Here is an 18,183-nt window from a genome sequence, read left to right on the forward strand (position 1 = left end):
GTACAGTTAAAACTCAATTTAACGGAGTGATCACCACGCTCGAATTATTTTAATAAATTGGTAATATCATAAGAAGCCAACAAACACTGACACCAAGGACAACATAGGGAAAATTACTTGTGCCTAATAAATGAAATAAAGAAACGACAAATTAATGGAAATGAAAGTGGATGAAAAAACAACTTGTAGTAGGTAAGGAATGATCGCACAACCTTCGGGATCGTTCTCCACCTGCGGCAAGTTGTTTTTTCATCCACTTTCATTTCCATTAATTTGTTGTTTCTTTATTTTCTTTCTTTCGCACTTGGCCTGTTGCCACTTCCATTGCTGCTCTGTCCTTTTCGCTTGACGCTTGGCCTCTTGATCGCGAGACGAGCCTGGTACGTCCATAGCGCACACAGAATCCATAGCAACTGCCAGAGAAGGTCAAAGGTCAAACCAGCATTCCTCCGCCTACCCTCCTCCTCCGTGGCGATTTGCCTCCTTTCTCCTTCCCCACTTCGCTCAGTGGCACATATACTTTCCTCTAGGTCGTGGTGCTTTGCTGCACACTCAGCGCGCTCCTTCGTACTTTCCCCGGCGCTGCAATTCTCTTCTCCGCTTCCAGGCACCTTCCTCCTCTGGCACTCGCTTCCGTCGCGGCGACACATATAATCTGTGCGATTTCACTGATGGGGCATGTACACTTGTGCGTAAAATGTCAAATACTCAGCAAGAAAAGCACATTCTCGATGCGCGTGCACATTTTGGTGAACCGCTTGGCTTGGCTAGCCTGAAACTGGCAAGCCAATGCACTATCCCGTGTGATCACAATGACTGCATGGTTGCATATTAACAATATTGCTAAGTGGGTTTGTATGTTGTTCTCAAGGCATGTATGGGCATGGCAAGCCACTTATGGGCCATAAAAATCGACAGGTGACCTTCTACTGGCCTGTCGGAGGTGGCATGCTTGTCTTTCTTTTCCATAGTCACAGTTCTGAATTCCATTTTTTTTTTTTTTTTGCTTGTATTAGCGTGGACGCTTTAACGAATATTGGAGATAACATACACATTTTTGCGTAGGACATTACTTCGTTATAACGAGGTTCAACTGTACTGTCAAACGTTCAGGTGATCAAAAATGCAGTAGACTTCCGTTAATTCGACTCCAGTTAACACTTTCTTTTCCGTGCTTATTCCCATTGATAGCTTGCTATCGATGGTTGCACATTCATATTTTGCCGCTTTCCAGGTGCGCTCAGACAGCTAGCGCCATTTATTGGGATATTACTATTTCGCCAGTTTCAGTTTTCGGTTTTCTTTTTCTGTCACACGCAGATTTTTAAAGCACCTCTGGGGAATGGGCATGGTCGGCGTGATGAGCGCTCTTGATTTCCAAGATTGCGACGGTGTAGTGTGCCACTTATGCACGGAAATGTCACATTTCTACTGATTCTAATGCATCTGCGCGCGAGTTTGGGGACTTTAGAAGCAGCACTGGCACGGAAGACAATTTTGCTCCATCAGATTACAGAACGGAGTTTTGTTTTCTTCACCAAACCGTTTCAAAGCTGCCATGTGCTGGTATAAGGATATCCTGCTTTGTTTTAAAGGTTACAGTTCTTATCTGCAGGATGTTAACATCCTGTGGTCGGGATCATTGGCCGGCAGCCACGCAGGAAGTCGAGTTTTGCATGGAAAGATGGCCAGGAGTCGACCTCGGCATTGCACTAGGGCTAGTCACTAGAGTTAATGTTTTCTTCTATATCTCAAGAAATTTTTAACGTTCATATTTATTGGAACATTGCACGGGGCCTTTGCATTGAAAATGTATATGCTGAAAATTTTTAAGGTCTTTCTGTGCAAAGCAACAATGTTTTTATATAACTCGTTCTTTTTTCAACAATATTCTTGTTTAGATACCTTTTTTTTTTTTTTCAGATTATTTTTAATAAGTGTGTTGTTTAGGACTAGTATCGTCAGAAAGAGAATTTCTTCCTCTTCAATTTGATACTATACACTTCAAGGGTACCTCACCAGGTCTGGCCATATTGAGCTGACAAGCGCAGTGCATACAATGCGGGCTAATGACTGTGTTTGCTAACTATTAAATCCCTACGCACCGTAGAAAGAGCTTGAATTTCAAACCAGACTTGCTCTTCTCTAATGCTCCCAGCAGGACAGTCGATGTACATCGTGCAAGTGCACCTACATACATGGCAGTGCTGTATCGTTGCTCATAGTGACACGTGACTTTGAGAATTATTCAAGACAACAGCGCTTATTTTCTTGATCTGTTGCTTAAACAGACGGAAATAAGAAAACCTACAAACCAAATGTCTACATGTCTTTGTTTTACTTCGCACCATATCAAGAGAGATGTACTTCCATTTTGTCTACTTGTTTCCTTCTCGTGCAGTCATTTGCGCATAGAACAAAATGATGTCATTTTCTACAGTGTTTCAACATGCGATCATGCTCTATGATCTGCCTGTGTAAGCCTCAGTGTTCATATAGCTCCGACTTATACTGCTAGTCAGGTGTTCTCTTGCACAGCGCGCAAAATTAAGCGATGTGTGAAAAGAGACAAACGCAACAGCTCGCGCGCAAGACTGTCAGTGGAAGTGCACCGCACAACAAAAAAGTGAGAAACAACAACAACTACAAAAAAAACACACACACACACACAAGAAGGCGGGGCCCATGATGTACGTGTTGCACAGTCCCAGTATGGGAGAACGCAGGGAAGGAATTCAGCTTGCAGAGGCTCGACGGGGCAAGTGGAGAGAGTGTCTACGTTGGCAGTGGCGCTTGCCTCCTGAAGTCATGGGTTTGCGGCACTGAAATATTTTTATCTCAGCTATTAATGAACCAATTTGAAAACTTATAGAGGTAAAATACTCCCTAGAGGGCACTTGACAATTTCCATCGCATAACCAAAATTTGATATGTGGCCTGGTGAGAGGCCATTCAAGTATCAAGCATGCTCTGTGATAGAAAACAAGTAGGCTACCCAATAGCTGCTGCTGTTCCCGTGGGCAGGAAAGTGATAATTCAATTTTTCGGTTTATTTAATTCCGATCGAAGATCTCGGCTGGCGCCCGGCCATTTTTATGGGGCAAAACTTTTGTTATTTCGATCCTAAAATTGGCGTTTGGCGGATAATTCGAACTTGACCAGTCAGCATTTACGGGCCTGGCCTCAATGGTTACCCCAGTAGTGAACCCTTTAGCATCAGCGTCTGTCTCGGTGGAGCTTAGCGAACAGAGAATGTATTCAACACACGTCACCTGCCGTTGGAAATGGCTATTTTCGACCTTCCCTACGAAAATTTTCAAGCAATAATGGTAGCTCACACTGTCTGATTACAGTATTTAGCCGATTGTAACGGTCGCTTTTTTTTTCTGCAGAAAATTGGGACCAAAATTGCCTGGGCGGTGCAATTGTATACGAGACCAAAGCTGCAATCGAGGCATTTGTATGCATTACCGCATAATGGGGCTCTGCTGCACCAAAGCTGACTTTAAAGGGGTCCTGAACCACCTTCGAGCTTGGTGAAAAAACACAGTCCTCAGATAGCATATGCTGCTGTGAACATCTGAGCCAAATTTTGCAGGCGTGTGTGGCGTGTGGAATTGCAAGCAGAGTGTGAAGTCACCTTTTTCTCGAACCCACTCTTTTCAAATGAAGCCTTCACCTCACTCCTTTTGAAGCAGCCAGCAGCTTGCATATGTCATCATATGCAAGATTCCCATAGAGGGCTACTTTTGGTTGATAGCTGATGTTAGTTGATAAGGGTGCTTGGATCAGTGCACTTCTTCCTACTGTTAATGCATATATTTATTGATGCAGCTTACAGCATACAGAGCCCACTATGACAACATTCACAGACGTCTACATATGATTGACCCAGACGGTAAATTCTGTTTGCCCCCGAAGCTTACACGGAGCAAAACATCATTGCTACACAGGATTCGGCTCGACGCTTGCTCAGACAGCCAATCACAGGCTCTTGTGCCCTTGTCGTGCAAAATGGCGAAAGTGCGAGTTGTCTCGGTGCTTTTCTGGTCCATTGTGTGTGTGCCTTGTGGGCCTTCTCCCGCAGTGTTGCCGTGATGAAGTGGCAGAATAAATCGTAAATCGGGTTGAACGCGGTGAGAAGTCGGATGTGTCCCCGCAGCATGAATGATTCAGAGGAACACTCTCAGGACGATCTTGAAGAATAAGGGGGAAATTAGGGCTAAAGCGGCCTAACTCTCGCCCTGGTGCCCGTGGCGCCCGACGCGTACGCACAGCCGTGTACGAGTGGTTCATCCGAAATTGCTTCAGCTGTGCCAGCTTCCGCATGCTCGGTGATGACTGTAAATTCTGATGAATGCGCCGCAGCCGTTGCCGGTGTTGCCGAAACTTGGAGCGAGCTGTCAGAATTTCCGGAAGTTGTTGATGAATCAACAGTGGACGAGTTTGTGAGTGCAAATGATGGTGTCGCGACCAAGGGAGAGCCCGAAAACGAAGACTACATTGCCAACATCGTACTGAGCACAAGTGAAAGTGGGCACAATGAGGAAAGCAACGACGGTCCTTTGCCTACATCCTCCGAAGTGATTGGTGCGCTCGCACTAGTCCGGTGCTTCTGCGCGAATGCGGAAGGTTGCGGCCTCAGCTGCTCCCGACTCCTTAGACAATGTGGAGAAGTGCGTGCGTTGCAGGCAGCGAAATTGTCCAAGCAGAAAGAAATGCGGGACTATTTCATGCGAAACTAAGCTAGTTTCATAAATAAAGTGATTTTATGAATGGTATGTTTTATGACATCCAATTATTGTGCAGGCTTATATCGAATTATGCTCTATATCGAACTGATAGGCATTTTTTTGCTAGTTCAATATAGCCGGGTTCGACTGTATTTGAGCTCTAGAATACCTTCCAACCGCATGGAAAGAAGCTATTGTGGTCCCTGTTTTGAAACAAGGCAAAGACCCTTCCTCAGTGGCAAGTTACTGCCCAATAGCCCTCGCAAGTTGCCTTTGTAAGGTATTTAAAAAAATGATTAATCGGCGACTCATCCATTTCCTTGAACTGAGCAAAATGCTTGATCCCTATCAGTGTGGCTTCAGAGAAGGACGGTCCACAACCGATCATCTTGTACGTATTGAAGGATATATCTGTGACGCATTTGTACTCAAACAGTTTTTCTTATCCATATTCCTCGACGTACTCGACGTCCTTTTATACAGGAAACTGGTGTACCCCAGGGAGGCATGCTCAGCTACACACTCTTTATTGTTAAGATGACAACACTTTGTGTTTCACTGCCACCAGCCATTTTTTATTCTGTCTATGTAGATGATATACAAATAGGTTTCAAATCCTGCAAGCTCAAAAGTGTGCGAAAGACAGGTACAGCAGGGCTTAAACAAGGTGTCCAGTGGGCAGACCTTACCCGCCGTGGTTGCTCAGTGGCTATGGTGTTGGACTGCTGAGCACGAGGTCGCGGGATCGAATCCCGGCCACGGCGGCCGCATTTCGATGAGGGCGAAATGCTAAAACAACCGTGTACTTAGATTTAGGTGCACGTTAAAGAACCCCAGGTGGTCAAAATTTCCAGAGTCCTCCACTACGACGTGCCTCATAATCAGAAAGTGGTTTTGGCACGTAAAACCCCATAATTTAATTTTTTTTTTTAAGTGGGCAGACCAAAATGGATTTAAAATCAACCCCCACAAAAGTACTTGTGTTCTCTTCACAAGAAAGAGAGGCCTGGTCCCAGATCCTTGTGTAAAACTGGGCAGACAACAAATTCCTGTCAACAAAGAGCACAAATTTCTAGGTGTTATACTTGACTATAGGCTCACTTTCGTTCCACACATTAAATATCTTAAAAAAGTATGCCTAAAAACCATGAACTTACTTCCTATCCCACACTACATGGGGTAGCGACAAGAGGTGCCTGTTGAATCGTTACAGGAGCCTAGTTCGATCACGACTTGACTATGGTGCCGTGGTTTATCACTCTGCCGCCCCGAGTGCGCTAAAGATGTTAGACCCCGTTCACCATCTCGGTATCCGCCTGGCCACTGGCGCATTTAGAACAAGCCCTGCTGAAAGTATACGTCGAGTCAGAGGAGTGGTCACTCCATTTTCAGAGAACGTCCATCAGCTTTGCCTGTTTCCTTAAAGTTTGCTCAAATACGGAACATCCGTGTTTCACAACCGCTACTGACTTGCCGTGTGAAACAATTTTTCGTAATAGACCCTCTATGAGAGTACCTTTGTCACTGCGTGTAAGAGAGCTAAGGGAAGAAATGGATGTCCCGATTCTCGAACATCGCGTAATGCCTCAAGCTAAGCTACTACCACCCCGGGAGTGGCAGGTGATAGACTGTGATGTATCCTTTGTAGAGGTCACAAAGCACGCTCATGACCTCGAAATCGCTATGCATTTCCGTGAACTTCAATCGAAGTACAGCTGCTCCGAATTCCACACAGACGCGTCAAAATCGTGTGCTGGCGTATCTTATGCTGCTGTTGGTCCCCCGTTTTCTAAATCTGACGTATTGAACCTCTTAACAAGTATCTTCACTGCGGAAGCCTATGCTGTATTGTCTGCAGTAAAACATTTAAAGAAATTAAAACTTGAGAAAGCAATAATATTCACAGACTCTTTAAGTCTAGTAAAAGCGCTGATTTCTTTACAAAAGTTTACAAATCCTGTTTTAATTGAACTTTACTCACTCTTATGCGATATTTATCACATAGACATGTTGTAATATGCTGGGTACCTGGCCATAGAGGCATCGATGGTAATGTACTAGCTGACAAAATGGCCACATCACTCACATCACTAGCTATTACTCCTACGGCTACTGTCCCTGTCATAGATCTGAAGCCTTTCTTACATAAGAAACTGCGAAACTACTGGCAACGCATGTGGGACACAGAAACTAATAAACTGTGCTGTATAAAGCCACAGCTAGGTTTTTGGCCCTCCGCAACAAAATCACAGCGAACAGTTGTCCTATTCTGTCATCTCAGAATAGGACACACATTTGGCACCCATAATTTTCTACTTTCTGGAAATGAACCTCCAACCTGTGGTAGATGTGGTGAGAGGCTGACCGTGCTTCATGTCCTCGTGGAGTGTCGGGAGGCCGAAGCTGAGCGAAAGAAATATTTTCCTCTGGCATACCGTTATTACATCCCTCTTCACCCGGCAGTGTTTCTTGGCCAAGAACCGCTTTTTAACACCAAAGCAGTCCTCGGTTTCTTAAGTGATGTTATCTTACATGTTACAAGTCCATTAAATTCGTAGAGCATCCTCGTTCCAGAGGATGCCGCTGTGATAACTGTTTTGCATAGCACATGCCTCCAGGCCCTTGTGTTTCAAGGGCTCTAAGGAGGCAGTTGTGCTCTAGTAAATTTTAGAATCAGATATATTTTATACATCGTATCATTCTTTTCAAATGCACCCTAATGTTCATAGTACACATCACATGTCACGGCCATAACCTTATTTTACAGATTTTACGCAATTTAGAGCGACTGTTTTTAAGGCCCCTTTACAGCCACGTCACACCAACTTCATAGAACTCATAACTACACTGCGAACTCATTACCAGCAGCATGGCGCTCTTTGGCCATGCGCCATGGCCATGCGCCATTAAACACCAAACATTCATTCAGGGGTGTAGCGGTTGGACGTCTTCTGGACGCAGTGCAGAAGAGCTGCTGTCGCCTGAAACAGCAGGTTTCTCTCTCTCAGTCATTAGGGCTGTTGCTGAAGCCAGTTTGCGGAAAGTAAAGAGTCTAGCAGGCCAGAAGTCGCCGAAATCAGAGCAAAGAAAGCAACTAGAAGTAATGCCATATATTCATAAAATCTCCCACAGCATTAAGAAGGTGGTGGGAAGGCAAGGTGTAAGCGTTGTGTTTTCTGCACTTTGCAAATTGGCTTGCTTGTACGGGAGGATTGAAATCGAGGGGACGAAGAGAGGGGCCTGTAAAGTTAAACACGTGACACCCTTCATCAAGTACAACACTGGTGTTGTGTACTGCATTCCATTGGCTTGTGGTAAAATCTATATAGGCCAGACAGGTAGGTGCGTTAATAAACGCTTGCAAGAACATAACCTATCCTTAAAGGGACACTACATGTTACCAGAAAGTCAAGTTAGAGTGATAAAGCAATGCTCTAGAACGTGTAAGGCGTCAATATAATCGCGAACAGAGCTTTAGTAACCGAGAAATTGAGGTAAATGCATGACACGATTTGAGACCCCCCAGCGACATTCTGGTACTAGCCCGATGACGAAAGCACTCCTCATCATAATTTATGTCACTAGTACTCAACTACTCATATTAAAAAGATCATTTCATTAGATTATAAGACGGAAGAAAATGCTACTTGTCTACTTCTATTCGATTCTAAGAAAAAATAACATTTTGACGTTGCCCTTGAGTAGTATGGGTGATCAAAAGGTTTTGTTTTCGCTCGACTCTGCGCGCTCGACTTTGCGCCGCGTGCGCTTTGGAGTTTCAGTTGTTTCTTTATCGCGTCATGCTGCAGATGTCCTGCTGGCTCGCGAAACTTGCATTTGGAACAAGCAGCGAGAATGCTACGTCCATGTGATGTTGTGGGATGCACGAACGGTCCACGGAACTTGGCCAAAGGCAGTTGCAGCGGCGAATCCAATGTTACTTATCACTGTGTGCGAACGAGTGAACCTCTCCGTTCGAAGTGGTTAAGTGCCGTACCTCTGCCACGGCGCACTGGCAAAGAGCTGAAAAATCACGTAGTGTGCTCGCTGCACTTTCGTCCAGAGGATTACAAGTTCAACGCCGACTTACTGAAGTCGCGTGAAGTGCCTTTCAAAGCAGGCCATCGTCGTAGTAGTACGCAATGACGCCGGCAGTGCGAGCCCTCAACAGCAGGTCACGTTCATCAGTGCTTAAATCGCTGAACTCGAGCCCAGCATCGCGAGCTAATGTGTCGTCGTCAGGGTCATCCATTGCAACGAGCGTCTAAGTTGGCGTCGTAAAATAAAGAACCAGCTTATCGTCGTGCGCTTTCCCTTCCGCTAGCCACCATAGTTCCGCTTTCGCGCTGCTGTCGGCCCTGTCTTGGCTCTTTCTGGCCGCGCGTTTGCGTTTTGTGCTGAAAAGCCGTAGCGCCGTCTGCGGGAGCCATTTTACTCACCGACGGCGCAACGTCATTATGAGACCATGACGTCAATACTCCTCGATAGGAGGGCGGGTGATTTGAACTGCGCTAGAGTTATGCGGGCGCTTCAGAACATATTTTTTCTTAAAATAAGTCTCTTCTTCGCACGAAACAAGCGTTTCAAGGTTTCTGGGATGGTATTTGAACAGCCCACGTTGACTTACTATTAACCTTTAGTGTCCCTTTAAGCGGGGACCAGGGAAGCAATTTGGCGGTTCATTACCGCAGCTGCAATAAGGGCAAAATAGGTGCGCCATTGTTTGGTCATGTGACCATTATAGGGAAGGGTAAGACCAGATACGAACGCGAAATCTTGAGGAGATTTTCACATCGGAAATGAGAAAGAAGATTGTGTCAGTGATACGTCTTTGTGTTTAACAAACAAGGAACATGCTTACCTGTCAGGTAGGTAAAAGATGATTAATAAAAAACTGAGATTGATGCACGGGTTTTGGGAGGAGTAGAAGTTTCGCATGCATTGGCCGTTTTCGCACGGTAATGTATTTTTGAGCTGTTATCTATGTATATGTCTTGGGAGGAGTTGAAGATGTGCATGCGTCGGAGGTTATGTGCGGCAGTGTAAACTTCAATAAAGTGCAGTTGAAAGTTCAGCGTCCGTCTGTGTCTGACGCCTTTTCCTTGTGTGTGTGTCCTTTGTGTTTCACTGGTACCCCCTTTTTTCAAGTCATAATAAACAGGCTGACATAAGTGAAAATGTGCGTTTCGAATGCCATGTTGACATTCAGTAGGAGGAGCGTTGTGGGCATGCTGCACTCTGCCATAGCTTTCGCAATTCGAGGCATTGAAGGAGGAGTGAGAGCATGGCAAAGGGGATCAAAGGTGATCTTTGATTGCCAATAACTCCACTTCTGCTTAACACATCGAAGTACTTTTTGCAGCAAAGTAGTTATGAAATAGTCTATTTTAACTTCAATGGCATTTCTTGACTGCAATAAAAAGTGTTTCAGGGCCCCTTTAATATTCGTGTGGTGAAGCTGACTTTAGGAAATTGGCTGCCATTGTGCAACCCATATTAGACCTTTGCCCATTTTTCTTTCTAAGAAATTGGGTGCGCATTAGATTTCTTTTTGTTTAGGAGCTTTAATGTAATTTCTACGTTATTTTTTTACTTTGGACACCTAGAAAGCGGGCACATGTTTGATTCGGGGGCGTGTTAGAATTGGGCAAATACTGTCAAATGAATCAGTGGTGTGTTGTCTTTTTTTTCTGCATTTTGTTTAATTCTACCCGCTGGATAATTAAATCAGTTTTGTCAGTCCCGTCTGGATCAAATTAATAGAACTCAACTGCATAATCCACAGAGCTGAAAGCTAAGCAAGTTAATGTGCAAGCACATTGAAAGGGTGTAGAAAAAAGAAGAAATGACAAAAGTCACCTTGCTGTCCTTTCTCATTACATTTAATTTAAAATGTGTGTCCCCTCAATTTAAGGAGGGGGGGGGACGACGCAACGAGCTATGGAAAGAAGAATGATGGGTGTAACGTTAAGGGATAAGAAAAGAGCAGATTGGGTGAGGGAACAAACGCGAGTTAATGACATCTTAGGTAAAATCAAGAAAAAGAAATGGACATGGGCAGGACATGTAATGAGGAGGGAAGATAACCGATGGTCATTAAGGGTTACGGACTGGATTCCAAGGGAAGGGAAGCGTAGCAGGGGGCGGCAGAAAGTTAGGTGGGCGGATGAGATTAAGAAGTTTGCAGGGACGACATGGCCACAATCAGTACATGACCGGGGTTGTTGGAGAAGTATGGGAGAGGCCTTTGCCCTGCAGTGGGTGTAACCAGGTTGATGATGATGATGGTGTGTCCCCTAGCTTTTCTTTTCCTCTAAGTTATTGGTGGGAACAACTTAGTGGGTGACTCTTGGCAAGCAATGCAAGTGTTATGGAATTGTGTTTTTACTGTATGAGCTGGCGCTCATAGGCAAAAAGCTTGTGAAATATACTGCATCAGAACGGTAAGTTGGGCCAGTTGGTTTCTGTGTCGCGCCGTGTCGTTGTTTTGTACCTTCTGTTGTCCTTGTCTTAGGTTGCGCTGTAACAAACCTTAGCTTGTGAAATATGTTTGATTGGTTACATTGCTGACTGTACTTCTCACTTTTTTTTTTTTTTTTCATTCCAATGTGCTGCAGATGAATGCTTCTGTCGGCGTTCGCTTAAACAGTCAGATAACACCAAGCAGCCAGTCCAACACCAGTGCAGCTATGGCAGCACAGACACAATACATCAACTCCTTGACTTCTGGTAAGCCTAAGATATTGTGGGTTTGTTGTGAGCATTGCAAGTGTGAAGGGAAAGCTACACTTAGGTCCTTTTATTGCACATTATTGTGGAATATACTTATGTGAGCTTTATTAACTATAATTTTAACAAATAATGTGACAGCTAATGTGCTGGAAATATGTGTATAAAAAATACTGAAGAGCCGTGATGCAAATGTTTAAGACTTATTTGGTATAAGCTGAATGAATCTCATCAAAATGCAAGAGGTATGATCTTTTGGTAGAATGTTTAAGTTGAACCCAGCTAGCTTGTTGTATGGGTCATCATCAGTTATGTTTATCTCTTAGAGGGGACATGTGTTCCAAAGAACTATGAAATCAACTTACATGTCACCAGTCATTTTTTTTTTTTAACTTCCCGACTATTTAGACATTTTCGTGGCATTGTTTGTGTTCAGAAATCAATTGGTGACTGTAAATGTGGTCATAGTCAGCCGCCAGTGTTTGGGTTATTTTGCGTAGCAGTCTGAGTGCAGTTATACGCTTCAGAGGACTCAGTGAGTAGCTATAAGCCTGCCTTATGTCAGGCCAGCGCCCAGTAACAAAATTTGGAAAAAAGAAAGTACTGGCCTTACACAAGTAAATATGGTTGATTTCTTATACGTATTATAGGCATTTATTGTGCACTTCATCATCTGTATATTATCATCATGTGTGTGCCCTTCTTCCTGCGGGTAGTCGCATCATCATAGTGGACTGTGCCGAGGGTCCTTCGCTGCATCTCTCAGGCTCAATAAAGGTCAGCCCTTACTCTGACGTCACAATTGGTGGAGGAGCCTATTGGTCCCCTGTCCTCTGCACTCCTATCACACTCCCTGGAGCTTAGTTCAGGTCGCCGCTTATGCCGACTGTCCGCCAGCATGTCGTGGGATGAGCAGCCTGGCGCTTCTACCGTAACCATCTCGACGCCGCAAGCCGCACCTTCTCTGATCATCAGTGGCCAGCAGCGTGATCCCCATCTGTTCGCTGGTCTTCGCAGTGAAAATGTTGAGGACTGGCTGGATAATTACGAGCGCGCAAGCTCTGCTAATCGATGGGATGACCTACTCAAGCTCCGCCATGTCTCGTTCTATCCGACGGGTGTGGTGAAGACCTGGTTTTTCAATCATGAGATTGATTTCTCCGATTGGACCACCTTCAATCGGTAGCTTGACAAGTATTTAGAACGCTGGTGGTTCGCTCCGCCCTTCTGAACAAAACTCTTGATGCTCGCAAACAACACTCCGGTGAGTCCTACACATCGTACATCGAGGATGTGCTTGCACTCTGTCGCTGTGTCAGCAGGATGCTATGGCTGGGTCGTACGTGGTACGTCATGGCTGTGGCCTTCAACGCGCTTGCCGTGAGGAACCCGGCTACCGTTGCTCACATTGCCTTGATGTGCCAGCACCTCGACAAGCTCGAGTTCGTACGCTTGCAGCCAGACAGCGAAAACACCGTTCTGCGGCGGACCCTGACCTGCGTGTAATGATCGGGCGATTATCCGCGAGGAACTTCAATCGCGTGACTTTTCATCTCCGTTGGTCCTTCCTCCTCAGCCTTCTGGTGCAGTGTTGTGTGACGTCATCAAGGTGGAGCTCGCGTCCATGATTTGCTCTGCGCATGTTGACACTCCTGCTCCTCGCCCCCTACCAACATACGCCCAGGTTGCTACTGCGCCTCCAACCGGTGTCCATTCAACGTTGTCTCTAACCACATACGCTCAGGTTGGTGTCGCTCCTCCGGCCAATGTCCCCTCAATACCACTTGAGCCTTCATCACCCCATCTGACCGCACTATCTCCCAGCGTATCGAGCGGCCCCTACTTCCCGCCTTGGCGACCTTCTCATCCTATATGCTATTACTGTGGTTATCGCAGCCACATGTCACGTTTTTGCCCCAAGTGCGAACAAGATGTGCGTTGCGGGTACAACATGAGTCAATGTGATGTGTATACTGCTGGGATACCTTCTCAAAACCGGCGTTACGCGTCCCCTCTGCACTGTTCCACATCTCCGCCCTCAACAACTGAGACACTGAATGGTTACCGCAGCACCAGATGCTGCTCACCTTCGCCCTTCCGCCGCTCCTCGTCACTGCTCCGGCCTGCCAGGTTCATCTCTGACCGTTGCCCGGAAAACTAAGTAATGCAGTTTCTGGAGGAAAAACTGCATTTACCGACAGGACTACAATTCCTCCAGCGCGCCCTTGTAATATGATGTCTGTGTTCGTTGAAGCTTTGGTGGACACTGGTGCCACTTTATCTGTTATGCATGCTGATTTGTGTAAGCGTCTCAGGAAAGTTACAACGCCTTACGATGGACCACTGCTGGTTGCAGCTCAAGGGAACTCTATCCGCCCTTCCACGTTTTGCACTGTGCGTGTAATGATCGACGGCATTATCCACCACATACAGTTTGCTGTGCTGTCGCCATGCTCCCACCAGCTCATTTTAGGATAGGATTTCCTTGCCTCTGCTTCTGCTGCTATATGTTGTGGGCAATGTGTCGTACATATGACCGACACCAATTATTTGCTTGACAATGAAAAGTACAAGCCACTTCGTCTGCTCACTGAAGAAGATACCGTGCTACCTCCAGGCTGTCGGCAAATTCTGACCATCACGCCTTACGTCATCGACCATGGAGATGCGTTAGTATTACCGTCTGCGCGGTCTTTCACAAAGGGCATAGCCATTGTATCAAGCCTAGTTAGATTTGACAATGGGTTTGCGCTTCTCGCCGCAAGGAACACAACATCCGAGAAAATTTTCCTTCCTAAAGGTGCCACTTTGTCTTGCGTTGTTGATTCCGAGCCTCTCTGTGTCGTTCCCCTGGAGGCGGCTCCCCCTGAAATCACTTACTTATGCTGGACATTCTTCCTCTACCTCCGCTCATGCAGCCGTAATCAGCCCCAACTTGACCCCTTTGCAGACGCAACAGTTACTTAGATTGTTGAAGAGGCATGAAACTTCATTCGATGCCTATTCTTCGACATTGGGTCAGACTTCCATCATAATGCATCGAATTCAGACTGACGGCAGATCCATCGTACGTCGCTGGCCGTATCGGGTGTCTCTAGCCGAGCACAAGATTATTGAGGAAAACGTCGCCGACATGCTGCAACGTGAGATAATCCGCCCCTATGCTAGCCCTTGGTATTCATTCTGCTGCTGTCCCTGTCATAGACATGAAGTCTTTCCTAAGAAACAAACTGCGAAGCCACTGCCAACGCTTGTGGGATGCAGAAACGAGTAATAAGCTTCACCAAATTAAGCCAAAGTTAGGTTTCTGGCACCCAACTACGAAAACACGAACATATGTCCTATTCACTAGACTAAAAATAGGACAGAAATTTGGCACTCATAACTTTCTCTGGGCCGGTAACGAGCCTCCAACCTGTGGTAGATGTGGCGACAGGCTTACCGTCCTCCATGTCTTCCTGAAGTGCCGGGAAACCGAAAGAGACAGGAGGAAACATTTCCCTTTTGCCTACCGCCATTGCATTCCCCTGCATCCGGCTATGTTTCTTGGTGAAGAACCGCTTTTTAAGACCGAAGCAGTCCTCGCTTTATTGAAAGATGATGTGCTGCATGTCACAAGCCCAATAATTTCGTAGTGCGTCCTCTTTCCAGAGGATGCTGCGACGATAGTTTTCATTGTATAGCACATGCCTCTAGGCCCTTGGCTTTCAAGGGCTCTGGTGAGGCTGTAGTGCTCTAGACAATTTTAGCATCTCACATATTTTATATATTGCATCATTCTTTCTCTATGCATTTTAATGTTCATAGGACACGCCAATAGTCATTCCCATAATTTTTTTACACATAGATTTTATGGAATTTACATCTCTTTTAGGCCCCTTTACAGCCACGTCACGTTAAGTTCAAGAAACTCATCAGTCCACTGCGGACTCATTAACATAAACATGGTGCTCTTTGGCCGCACCTGGCCCTTGCGCCATTAAACATCAAATATTCATTCATAGCCCTTGGTTGTCTTCCATCGTTTTGGTACGAAAGAAAGATGGCTCCGTGCCATCTTGTGTCGATTACCGAGCGCTCAACAAGATTACACGCAAGGATGTTACCCTATGCCTCGCATTGACGATGCGCTCGATTCTCTGTAAGGTGCCGAGTACTTCTCCAGCCTGGATCTGCGTTCAGGTTACTGGCAAATTCCGATGCACGAAGATGACAAAGAAAAGACAGCGTTTGCAACCCTAGATGGCCTTTACGAGTTCGTCATGCCCTTCGGCCTCTGCAATGCTCCCGCAACTTTTGAGCGCATAATTGACACTGTTCTGCGCGGCCTGAAGTGAAAAACATGCTTGTGCTATCTGGACGCTATCGTTATTTTCTCATCGACATTTGCCCAGCAGCTGCAACGTCTGGACGAGGTTCTCACATGCCTCGCTGATAACGCTGGTCTTCAGCTCAACACCAAAAAGGGCCGTTTGCAAGCAAGACGATCAAGGTGTTAGGTCACATTATGAGCAAGGATGGTATTTGACCTGATCCTGACAATATTTTGGCGGTGCTTTGCTTTCCTCGACCAGAAAAGACAAAAAAACTATGCAGTTTCGTTGGCATCGCTTTCTATTTCCGCCGATTGATACGTGACTTCGCCTCTATACCTGCTCCTTTACACAACCTACTTCGTTCTGGTGCTCCCTTCGTGTGGTCACCGGAATGTGACTCTGCCTTTGACCAGCTGAAAGGTGCCTTCACATCTAAACCTGTCCTTTGTCATTTTGATGAGACTGCCCCCACAATCTTATACACAGACGCTAGCGGCCATGGAAGTGGTGCTGTTCTCCTGCAGCAAGACACCTCTTTGCATGAGAGAGTCATTGCATATGCAAGCCGCGTACTCACACCTGCCAAGAAGAACTATACCATCATCGAGCAGGAATGCCTAGCTGTCGTTTGGTCTGTCCAGAAGTTTCGTCCCTATCTCCACGCCGCCATTTTACCATCGTTACGGGCCGTCATGCCTTATGTTGGCTCTCCACATTCAAGAACTTGTCAGGACGTCTTGGTCGCTGGATTCTTCGTCTGCAAGAATATGACTTTGAGATCATCTACAAGTCTGGTAAAAAACACCAAGACGCAGACGCTCTTTCTCGCTGCCCACTTCCTACAGCCGCACTCATCAATGACTCCGCAATCACCTCCAGGGACACAATCCCTGACGTCTCTTCTACAGCGATTTTGTCCTTCACCACTCTTGACCATCTCACTTCGGACGACCATGAATCATTTTGGTCTCAACAACTTGCCGATTTGTACTGTCAACGTATTATAGACCGCCTTCGTGGAGCTTCGCGCCCGCCTAACACCAGGCTCCGTCGACAGCTGACACAATTCAGGCTACAAAACTCTGTGCTGTACCGCCATATCCATCATCCTGATGGACAACACTGGGTACCCATACTGCCTCGCTGCCTTCGTGTTCCTGTCCTTCAGGCCTCTCATGACAATTTGACTGCTGGCCACTTTGGCATCCAGAAAACTTACGATTGCATAAGAAGTCACTTTTACTGGCCTGGCCTGTCTACCAGTGTGGTGAGATACGTCTCTTCCTGCGCCATTTGTCAGTGTCGAAAGCGGCCAACATCACCTCCTGCCGGGCAGCTACTACCGGTCTCGTGTCCTGCAGAACCGTTCGAGGTTGTTGGCATTGATCTCTATGGGCCACTTCCCATGACTCCAGCCAGTAGTTGATGGATAGTTACAACCGTCGACCACCTCACACGCTATGCCGAAACAGCTTGTGTCAGTTCTGCATCTGCTTCAGAAGTTGCTACCTTCATTCTCCAAGCCATAATCCTGCGTCACGGCGCCCCTTGTGTCTTGCTGAGCGACCGCGGAAAGACATTTCTTTCAGCACTAATAGGCGAAGTGCTCTGAGCCTCTGGCACAACTCACAAGACTACTTCAGGTGACCATCCTCAGACCAACGGCCTGACTGAGCGGTTTCATCATACGCTCTCTGACATGATAGCCGCCTATATTCAGCCAGGTCACAGAAATTGGGATGCAATTTTTCCATTCGTCACCTTCGCGTATAACACCGTAGTTTAACGCACAACCGGTTACTCACCATTCTACCTTGTTTATGGCCGTTCGCCCAGTTCCTTTCTCGAGGTTTCTTTCTTTTCTGCCCCTGTCAGTCCATCTCCTTCTTCCTGCGAAAAATATGTTTCCCGCCTTGACCATTGTCGCCAGCGTGCCCACTTCAACACCGAAGCCGGACAACAGGACCGCAAGGATTATTATGACGCATCCCATTGCGTTGTTTTCTACGAGCGCAGCGATTAAGTGCTGCTATGGACACCAGTTCACACTCGTGGGTTATGTGAGAAGTTTCAGCCCAGCTTTATTGGCCCATACACGGTCCTGGAAATGACTTCTCCCGTTAATTATCGTGTGACCCCTGTTGTTCCCTCAACTGACCGACCACCATTGCCGCTCTACCGAAGTCCACGTTTCTCGTATGAAGCCCTTCACGCGGCATTTGCCGTATCTTTAGCTCCGGCCAGGATGGTCGCTCTCGCGCAGGGAAAATTAATGTGGACATTTATTGTGCACTTCTTCATCATCTTTATATTATCATCACCATCATGTGTGTGCCCTTCTTCTTTGTGCGGGTAGTCGCATCATCATAGTGGACTGTGCCGAGGGTCCTTCACTGCGTCTGTCA

General features: G+C 46.3%; 1 protein-coding gene across 4 annotated transcripts in view; it reads left to right on the forward strand.

Moving 5' to 3' along the window:
• Positions 1-18,183, forward strand: part of LOC126547179 (cell division cycle and apoptosis regulator protein 1-like) — a 261,069-nt gene that overhangs the window by 68,358 nt on the left and 174,528 nt on the right. For all 4 annotated transcript variants that reach the window (XM_050195056.3, XM_055062798.2, XM_055062796.2 and 1 more), the window contains one exon: positions 11,351-11,462. In XM_050195056.3, the coding sequence (XP_050051013.1) occupies positions 11,351-11,462 (112 nt within the window). The remainder of the gene's footprint in view (positions 1-11,350; positions 11,463-18,183) is intronic.

The sequence above is a fragment of the Dermacentor andersoni genome, chromosome 1 (genome assembly GCF_023375885.2).
Source record: "Dermacentor andersoni chromosome 1, qqDerAnde1_hic_scaffold, whole genome shotgun sequence".
Classification (NCBI taxonomy): Eukaryota; Metazoa; Arthropoda; class Arachnida; order Ixodida; family Ixodidae; genus Dermacentor; species Dermacentor andersoni.